The sequence below is a fragment of the Lampetra planeri genome, chromosome 78 (assembly GCF_965212315.1).
Source record: "Lampetra planeri chromosome 78, kcLamPlan1.2.h2, whole genome shotgun sequence".
Lineage (NCBI taxonomy): Eukaryota > Metazoa > Chordata > Hyperoartia > Petromyzontiformes > Petromyzontidae > Lampetra > Lampetra planeri.
In genome coordinates this window covers 1,265,365-1,275,804 of record NC_136183.1, presented here as the reverse complement: position 1 = coordinate 1,275,804, position 10,440 = coordinate 1,265,365, and the positions used below count along the sequence as shown (strand labels likewise).

Genomic DNA, 10,440 nt, shown 5'->3' with positions numbered 1-10,440 from the left:
TCGTCGGCGTGAGACGCCAGGGGGAGCTGTATCCCGCTAGTGACGTCATGTCACCAAGATATTCAACCCCCCCTCGCGACCAAGGTTTTTGACTGGCGGTTCATTAACATAGTGTATTCATGAATACCGTCGCTATTTCATTGCGACGGGTTCAGCAGCCAAGCCCAATGAGCCCACATGGGCCCGCTTATTAACATAATTTATCAATTACACTGCCGCTCTTTGGGGGAGGGGATTGTGTGAACCCCGTAAGTGAGGTCATGTCACCTTCTGCTGCCGCGTGACGTCACGATATACGAGGAAGCTACTGCTCTGCGCGCGCTCACTGAGAACCGAGGTGAGAAGTTCACATCGTGGTTGTTGGTGTCGTGGTGGTTGTTGTTGTTTACCCAGGTAGAGCCTCGCTCCTCTCTCTCGTAGGGATATCAATTGAGTAGCAACGAGTATGGAATCGATGTCCAGGTTGGAACATTACAACGCGGGGCCTTGCCTCCTGCCCTTGCCTGATTGCATTTGCTTTAATTCTCTGCTTAAGTTTAATTTGTCTTCATCTGGCTCACGACTTTGAAACTTTGTTTCTTTTAAATATTTCTACAGTTTTTATTTTACCAGGCCAAGCCCACTTGAGCTACACCGCTCTTTTTCAGAAGCGACCTGCCCAAAACAAAGTGGCTTATCAACGTGTGAAAATGTATATCGGTCAAATACTCTAAACGCGTGGCGATGTTGACTCTTAATGTGGAGGGAAAAACTGGAGGATCTGGGGTAAGATCCACGCGACCACGGGGAGAGAGACACGCAAACTGCAAATATACAGCAGGAGTCGGGATCGAACCCACCACCTGTATTCCAGGAGAGGCAGTTAACATCTCCCAGCCACCATGGTGCTCACTCGAGTACATTACCACAATGAGTCTCAGCACTCTAATTCAGGAGCGTTCTGCCGAGTTGGTTTTGCTGATGCACCCTTTAGACCGATGAACAACTTTTTTTTATATTACCAACCAAGGCTCACTGAGCTATTAGATCTTTTTCAGAAGCCACCTGGCCATAGATGATAGCTCAACGAAATGACTTATCACGTGGAAGATTCATCTTCTTGCTTCTTTCGGTAAAGTCACGTAGAAGGGAAGTAATAAAATAATAAAAATAAAACAATTCTCACGACGTTTCGGCCACAACGCAAGTTTTATTATGTTTTATTTTTATTATTTTATTACTTCCCTTCTACGTGACTTTACCGAAAGAACCAAGAAGATGAATCCCTGCAGTCACGAAAGCTTTAAATCGAAACGTGGAAGATTATAGCAGCTCGATAATCTAAATGCATGTTTCTAAATATGGAGGGAAAAATCGAAGGACCCGGAGAAAAATACTCCGAGTGAGTGTACTAATTTGTGTGAGTGTACTCCGTGAGCGTACTCTGTGTGTGAGTGCACTCTTCGTGTGTGAGTCTGTACTCCGTGAGGGTACTCTGCGCGTGAGCATACTCTGCGTGTGTGTGCCATCTGCGTGTGTGTGTGTCATCGCTCTACCCTACCTTTTACCTTTTAGCAGGTAAGGTAAAAAGCAACGAGTCTACCTTGTCCCATACAAATTACCCGATTACAGGGAAATTACAGGGATACAACACATGAAAAAGGTTTATAACGATAAATGCTAGCTAGAGCGCTTTATACATATAGAATACTCTCGAATCGGGCGTTGAGGCTGTCGACGACACCGTCCTCCATAACCTCCTTGTCCCAGTCGTCTTGGTCGATGGCAATCTCATCAACAACCTGATCAAGTTTGTCATTGCCATCGTCCTCGGACGAACGATAGGCAATAAGATCCTGCGGCGCTCCGGCCCAGTAAGACGGAACCTTCAGGCAGCCGACGCCGACGTCCCGACCTCGCTGCCTGGGGCGAGCACGTTGTGCTTCTTGAGGTGGGCTTTCCACCCCGACGCGTTCGTGTGGGTGGAAAACCACTTGTGGCAGTGCACGCACTGCCGCTTCCCTTGCTGTACATGGGGATCACCCTCCATCCAATCATGTGTGTGCTCCCACGGGAACGCATGCCGCTGCCTCTTTCGATTGCTGTTCGCAGCAACCCCAAAAATGCCATTGCTGGCATCCTCGACCTCGTCCTCTAGTATCTCTGCCTCAAGAACGTGGACCGTTTCCGTCTGGTCCGACATCAATTATCGCAATTTAAAATGGAGGCCACGGACTGCGCCACAGAGCTTTTAGCGGTTAACAAGGTACTGTAGTTACCGGGTAATTATTCGCGCTACATTTACCGTACCGGGTAATTCTTCTGAGCTACCTTTACCCTACCCTTTACTTTACCCCTTGGCATGTCGAAACATTTTCCGTTTACCCCTTTTACCCGGTAAAAAAGGTAATTTACCTTACCTTGCCGAGGCCTAGTGTGGGGAGCGGGAGTGTCGCGCGTTGACGTCACCTTCAGAGTCGGCGCCTCCCCCTCTGTCAGGCGGGTGACGTCACCAAGAGCAGACCGGAGAGAGGAGTTGGGGACAGCAGCGAGAGGTGCGCTTGGGGCGAGTGTTTGAGAGTGAGTAACGCGTGTAGAGTGTGTACAGAGCAAGGGAGTGAGTGTGTTCATTGTAATTTGTTTGTGTGATATATTGTGTTGTGGTGGCGAGATGTTAACTACCTCACATGGTATGCAGAATGTCATGGGTTCAATTCCAACCCTGACGCATTTATAATTGGAGTTAAAAAAAAATTCTCTCCACGTAGTGGCATTGATTTTTCTCCACATTTAGAAACATGCATTTAGAGAATTTGGCTGCAATACAGTTCCATATCATAAGCCACTGAGGTGAGCTCTCATTTGAGTCCAGGTCTATTCTGAAAAAAGGCTATACAGCTCAGTGGGCCTCACCTGGTAAAATAATAATAGTTTGTATTCTGTGTTTTGAGGGTTTTCCAATTTAATTTCTTATTTAGCAGTTAAAGATTATGTTTCAGGAGGGTCCTGCATTGGACTGTTTGACTACCAGGAGAAAAACGGAAAACCCCAGTGGAACACCAATGCAGAAGAAGGGGAGAAATTACAAACCTCATACAGCAAGTAACCCCAGTCAAGAATCGAACCCAAGCACAATATTCATCACTGTTCTACACATGTTTAAAATGTGTCATGTACACATCTATTTTGTCCAAACTTCGAGGTGACTGGAGCCAGATTCAGGCCATTAGACCTCCTGCATTGCACAGAGATCCAGGCGTTATTAGTCCAACTCCCAACACAGGTTTGGCAGCATCTCCTCCCCTATGACCTTATGCAATTCTATGTGGTGAGCAACATTGCCTCATTTCTCGAAACCAAAACATCACAGACATCTGTCCCCTTGGGGCCGATGGCACATGCTTACTTTGAAATTCCTTTCATTGTTTTGGTAATTAGGTTCAAGATGGAAATGATGGACGAGGTTTATTGGCAAGCTGAGGTGTTTCACGTTGTCAAACAATCCATGTCAGAATGAGGAGGCTTACAGCAGCCAAGAGCCGTGCGGTACTGCAAAGATGAGGGGTGATTGTGGGTTGTTGAAGAGATGGAAGCTGCTTCAGCAGCTCGCAATCACAAATTACCACTTAATTTAATCAAAAACGTAACTTGCAGGCCCGAAACTATTAGCATCATTAAGAAACATTTGTAGATTTAGAGAGTAATTGTGAGGTATTCTAGTTGGGAAAACCCCTCAGCCCAGGCAGCATCATGGGGCAGGATGAGGCTGTGTAGTCTCAGATATCTGGATGGAGGAGCCATCCAGAGCCTGTGAGCAATTATAGCGCCGGGCATAAATGACTTTAAAAAAATAAACTCCTCTAGGAGGGTAGCAGTTTTCAAAGGCTGCAAAACAAGATTATTACCACTGGGTGGATCAAATAATGGGATCTCTGGGATTGGAAGAATACCTTTCAAGACCACTGCTTGTTAGATAAGTATTATGCATAACTAGCTTGTTTGCCCATCCTAAAACGGAAGCTGTAATATTAACGAATTTTTTTTAGCATAATTGTATCTTGTGTAAATTTAATGGCAGTGAATCTTGCACAAAAGTATGTCATCAAACACTTCACTGCATTTCAGTGTAGCACTATTAATGGCAGTGAATGTGGCACAAAACAAAGTCATAAAACACTTCACTGCAGTTCACTGTAGCACAATATTAATGGCAGTGATTCTTGCACAAAACTACGTCATAAAATACCGCACTTCATGTCACTGTAGCACTGTATATAACTGACCTTGAATTTGTACAAATTCACTGCTCTGATACTTTATTCTCGTCTGCTTTCGGTCGCTGGGGTTTAAATAAATTGGAATTCGATACAATATCTGGAAAATCACCAAGAAATGTCTATTCTACCATAATGTAGAAGTGTAAATTAGACTTACCGTTTGTCTCAAGTGGTGAAGAAATAAAAACACCAAATCCACTGTTGATGCGTATAATTATTTATTTGATTTACTTTCATATAAAGAAACATCAAACTTAAAGCGAATTTGCGAAAAAAAATTTTATTTCCGCTCGACTTTCTGCGTGAGTGCAAATATCCACCCGCTCATGAATATTAATGACTTCACGCACGTTACACACAAACAGACATTCTTGGCTCATTATAGTAGGAATTGGCTTGCCATACCTGCTGAGAAGAAGCTTGCAGAGCCACATTGTGGTTTCAGGCCAGAGCAGTCCTACACAAATGTCATACTCTCTGTCCGTGTGCGAGAGCACATATATACGAATTTTCAGTAGACACTAGATTCCTGTTTTCTAGACTTAATCAACGCATACAGGACCATCACAAGGCCGGGGCTTTGGGCTGTTTATGTTTTCAGGGGCCATTCCCCTGTACTCACTTTAATTAATGATTGTCATGATGGTTGGCAGGACTGGGTACTGCTTCATGACTGGAGTCTGGACAATTTCCTGTTCAACTTAGGGTGTGACAGGTATGCTCTCGAGCCCCTACATTACATTATTTGCTTATGTTGTCTGAGATGCGTTCAATGGCACTATGAGAAGAATTTGCATTAGGTGCAGTTACATTGAGAAGCTCATGGATGGCTGGTTGTAGTCAAAAGATTGTTGCCTACTGGTTCACCATGTTATGTATGCTCATGACCTGGTAATGGCCACTCACTGGAGTGTGCTATTAAGAGGTGGGGTCTTGCATATGTTCCACACAAAAAAGCATCCGTCTTGGTATTTCACGTCATCCAACACTCCACCTCAACTCTCCCTGAGTAATCCAGCAGTTCTGCAGCTATTGCAGGAGCTTCCATTCGAAGCTACTGTACTGATGACCAGATCTCACGTCGCTGCGAAAGACTCACTTCAAATTAGTCGAGCAACAAAAAAAATTCTGGCCTGGACTTTTGCAGCAGTATTAGACTAATTTCAGGGTGCTGATTCTAAATCTGATCTCAGATTTGCTCTATCACATCTCATTTTTATGCTATCGGCATACCCCATTTTCATTGATTTTACCCGAAATTAACTCTGTCACTTGTGATTGCAAGTTGTTGCGAGTCAGTGACTGCTTTAGTGTTAAAATATGGTGCTGTATTTTTAGGATAGTGTGTTTATAATATAATTTTATGTGGATATCCACATTTATTTAATATTTTTCTTCTGCAGGGCGTGATCTAACAATGACTACAACATCCGAAAGAAGGAAATGCAGTAATGACCCAGATATCTTCTGCTACATCTGTGGCAGCTTCACTTTGCAGGATCAAAGGCGCAACATCAATGCCTTTGTCAAGAAGGTTTATCTTACCTACTTTAAAGTACGACTTGGAGACCAAGACAAAAATTGGGCTCCTCACAAAGTGTGTAAAACCTGTGTTGAAACTTTGCGATCATGGTCTAAAGGAAATAATGTTAAGCTGAAGTTTGGTGTGCCAATGGTTTGGAGAGAACCTACAAACCATTTGGATAACTGCTACTTCTGCCTTGTCAATGTAAAAGGTTTCAATAAGAAAAACAAAACACTTACAATACCCAGATATCCCATCTGCCAGACTACCAGTTTAGCACTGTGAGGAAATACCTGTGCCTGTATTTATTGAGCTACCAGAGATTGATGTTGAATCCCTCAGTTTACCTGCTTCTACAGATGATGATGATGCTCAGATCGAATATACACCATCTGATGCAGATTGTGATAAAATGTCTCTGTTTAGTCAGCCTGAATTGAATGATCTTATAAGAGATTTGTATTTGCCAAAGCAGTCTGCTGAATTGTTGGCTTCCAGGCTACAAGAGAAAGGACTACTCAGACCTGGCACTAGTGTCTCCTTTTATTGACAGTAGTAAAAGGAGTTTGAAATGTGTGTTACTTCACAACGGAAATATATATGGTTCAATCCCAATAGGACACTGTAAAAATGAATGAAGAGTATGCCAACATCAAGATTGTTCTGGATAGATTGGAATACCATGTTCATGGATGGCTAATTTCTGTTGATTTGAAAATGGTTAATTTTCTGCTGGGTCAGCAAGGAGGTCACACCAAATACCCTTGTTTCCTGTGCTACTGGGACAGTAGGACTACATTAGATCACTGGGTTAAAAAGATCTGGCCACCAAGAATCAGTTTGACGCCTGGTGACAAGAACATTAAGAATGAGCCTCTGGTTGATAGGAATAAAATTGTATTTCCCCCACTGCACATAAAACTTGCGTTAATGAAGCAATTCGTCAAAGCTCTTGATCACACTGGAGACTGCTTCAGCTATATATGTTCAACCTTTTCAAGTCTTTTATAAGGGCACCCCGTGGTGCCCTTATAAAACTCAACGTTTAACCTACTCACGCCGACTTATGCCCGCCCTCACAGTCGGCCATATTTGCGGAATACACCACGCCGCCGTTGACCCTGGCCATTGACCGAGCAACCCAAAGTTCCTACCAGCTCCCTCCGTAAGAATGTGTTTACCCTGCCCTAACAATGAGGGTGGAGGAGCGATGTACACATCAGTTAGTGGAGCAACTGAAACCACCTCGTTCTGTCCAATGACCTGATGACTAGTGTTCCACAATTACATGCCCTCAATTTGCACCTAGCCTCGCACAAGCATTTTGACCATGTCACCACCAATTAGTGGAATGACTGTTCTGTTTATATTATCTGTTATTGATCCATTTGAAATGTATATGTAATTGTGTGTCTGTATAGGTAGCGGTGATTGCATTATGAAAATCCCAATTAGAGTTTTATTGCCAACAGAAAACATGACAACTAAACGTATTGTGGGCCTCCGCTGAGTTGATTGATCCTCAACTAATTGGTGAAGTGAGGAATCATTAGTAGTGATCAGATGGTGGCCTGGCACGGTTCTGCCCACACCACCACATTGTTCACAATGGCAGTGTGTGAGATTGTAACGTTTGGTTTAATTGTAAAGTATTTTGATTCTAACATGGTGGTTTAATCAAAACCATAGGGATTTTTGTCTCCCTGGAACTTTTTTTATCAGCATGGAAACAGGATAAGAACATGGCACATATCGAGCTGAAGTTACATCTGTTCCTCGGAGCATTCAAGCAATTCTAAGCCTGGCTTCACACCTACTTTACTAGGCCTTCCAGGCATATTTATTGCAATTTGCCACTCCCACTGTGTGCCTGAACAGCCAGTGTGGTGAATTAGGGAAGCTTTTTCAATATATCATGAATATATGAATGTGTAGATGTGTAAGTTATGTGTGACTGTGTATATATGCATGCCTGTGTGCCATGATGCTGGCTTAGATGGTGTGGATATTTAAATTATCTATGCCGTTAACTCTCCCTCTGCCACTTTACTCTGCAGAATTGGTCTGATGGAAGAAAGACACTCAACACAGCTCAGTACAAAAAACCACCAGTGTGACCAGTGTCCTTACAGCACGGATCACACTGGAAACTTGAAGCAGCACCAGAGAACACACACAGGAGAGAAACCCTTCCAGTGCACTGTGTGTGAGAAGGCATTTGTACGGTCATCACTTCTTCAGACCCACCAGAGAACACACACAGGAGAGAAACCCTTCAAGTGCACTCTGTGTGGGAAGGCATTTGCACAGTCATCAATTCTTCAGACCCACCAGAGAACACACACAGGAGAGAAACCCTTCAAGTGCACTCTTTGCGGGAGCGCATTTTCACAGTCATCTGCTCTTGTAACACACCAGAGAACACACACAGGAGAGAAACCCTTCAAGTGCACTCTGTGCCGGAAGGCGTTTGCACAGTCATCAATTCTTCAGACCCACCAGAGAACACACACAGGAGAGAAACCCTTCAAGTGCACTCTGTGCGGGAATGCGTTTTCACAGTCATCTGCGCTTGTAATACACCAGAGAACACACACAGGAGAGAAACCCTTCAAGTGCAGTCTGTGCCAGAAGGCGTTTGGACAGTCATCAAATCTTAAAACACACCAGAGAACACACACGCAACAGAAAATCTACAAGAAGTGGAGTCTAAAATCGGCTTGTGAAAGTAAAAGTGCTGCAATGAGCCCATCCCTCATGAAACAAGAACCAGAAGAAAATCACCACTTTAGCACTTTGAAAGGTATCAAGGTGAACTATGAAGAAGCGAATGTGAAATGTGAAGAAGTGACAGTGAAGGTTAAATTTGAAGATGATTCAACTCCAAAATCGGGCCTTCACATCGATGGAGGCAGCATGAAGCAGGAACAGAATTCTGACTCTGAGGCAAAGCGAGGCAACTCCCAGCAGTTTGTGGATGTGGAGGTGTGGGTGGACTTCTTCGACAATACAAAGTCAAATGTAGACCAGGTAGGTATGCAAGCTTGAGACAATGAAGCTCCAATATATTCACATTTGTCACAGGCCTTTAATGAAAAATAATGTGAGGTTGAACACTCAATTCCTAGGTTCAACCTGCAGAGTATGAGCGGCCAGTATTTGGACCTGTGGGTTGGGTAGATCTCTAACCAGGAGCGACTCAGTATTTTGTATCATATCTCATCTTACACACTCGAAGGGCACCCCCAAGTGGCAGCTGCCACTGTGTGCCACAAGGTGACCCTGCACTAGCCTGCATATGGACATATAGTTTGTAAGTAGGGGGTAATGATTGATATGCCAGTTGGATTTAGACCTTGAACCTCTGCAACAAATAGAGAATGTACTACCCCTTGGCTTCCCTCAATATGGGAATGCTGCAGATAGATATAGGACTCATCTAGTCAGAGATCAACTTGTAAATACGATGCAAGGAGATGCAGTACATTTCACTGTCGTAATGATATGTCAATGTGCCTATCAATAATTTAGAATAATAATTTTATGAATACTTGTCTGATTTAGAACGTAAATGCAACATTGTGTATTAATGTCAAACATAGAATATGTGATGTCAGGACATAGTATCTGTTTTGGTAGTAACCTGTGCAGATAATTCGTGTGAGAGCTGTTTCTTTGTGATTCAGTAAGAATTTGCCCCTGGTCAACTCATTGTCTTTAAAATAGGGAACATAGACGGATCATTCATCAGTTACAAGTCATACAAATTTCAAGTTACGTATAGGAGATACATTCTCCACAACAACACTAATTCTAATTTTGTATTACGTTTTTTATAGCTTTTGTCGAACTGATCTTGAAATGCACCTTGCTGATTAACATTCGTTGAAGCAAGCCCGAATACTGTTGACACTACACCAAAACCGGTCCATAGATGGCTTGCACTGAATCAGTGCAGCAGACATGCCCTCCCAGAAGGCCGTGGTATTTATATTTTGTGTAAAACATTCCTTTGTTTCGTTAGAGACCGATGAATGAAAGATGTCTGCTGTTTTTCTTAGCAAGGAGATAATATTAAGAGCACATTTGAATGCACCACGGGTTTTTTGTTACAGATTTGTATTCTATCCTAGGTTTTATTGAATTATAATCTGTTTAAATAAAAGTTGTATTAATGTGTCCATTGATGTCCCACCTTGTTCACCACATGTTTACTTAAATATGTAGAAGCTCCCACGAGTGGGTTACGTCAGGCCCTCCCTCTAGCTTGTGACGTCACCAGAATCTAACGACTGTGCACGGTGTCTTGGAATGCATTTGCACAGAAATCACATCTTCACAACTGCCAGGGAACACACATTAAAAACCACGTAAAATACACTTGGAACGCCTTTTAAATTGTTTTGAAACTGAAACGCGTATAAGGAGGTGTACAAGGAGCAGTCTGAAATTGACGTGTGAAATTCGAAGTTCCATAAGCCCATCTTTTGTGATGCAAGTGTAGTGGTGGTATTGACGTGCGCCGACTGTGACAGTGATGGATCACGGGGCGGCGCGGGGTGCGGGGTTGGGCACGCGTTGTGGGCGTGGTGTGGACGCGCGCGCCGGGAGTGACAGATGACGGGGCGGCGCGGCGTGGGTGGTGAGGCACGATGAGAT

At 43.6% G+C, this 10,440-nt stretch overlaps 1 protein-coding gene across 1 annotated transcript; it reads left to right on the top strand.

The window, feature by feature from the left end:
- Positions 1–268: 268 nt before the first annotated feature.
- Positions 269–9,962, top strand: LOC144738181 (uncharacterized). The gene is made up of 4 exons (XM_078621178.1): positions 269–337; positions 2,479–2,559; positions 4,910–4,971; positions 7,839–9,962. The coding sequence occupies exon 4, from the start codon at positions 7,849–7,851 to the stop codon at positions 8,827–8,829; it is 981 nt and encodes a 326-aa protein (XP_078477304.1). The 5' UTR covers positions 269–337; positions 2,479–2,559; positions 4,910–4,971; positions 7,839–7,848; the 3' UTR covers positions 8,830–9,962.
- The last annotated feature ends 478 nt before the right edge of the window (positions 9,963–10,440 follow it).

What these genes read in the sequence shown, in the direction of transcription:
- LOC144738181 (XM_078621178.1), top strand. Translation starts at nt 7,849, where the DNA reads ATGGAAGAAAGACACTCAACACAGCTCAGTACAAAAAACCACCAGTGT.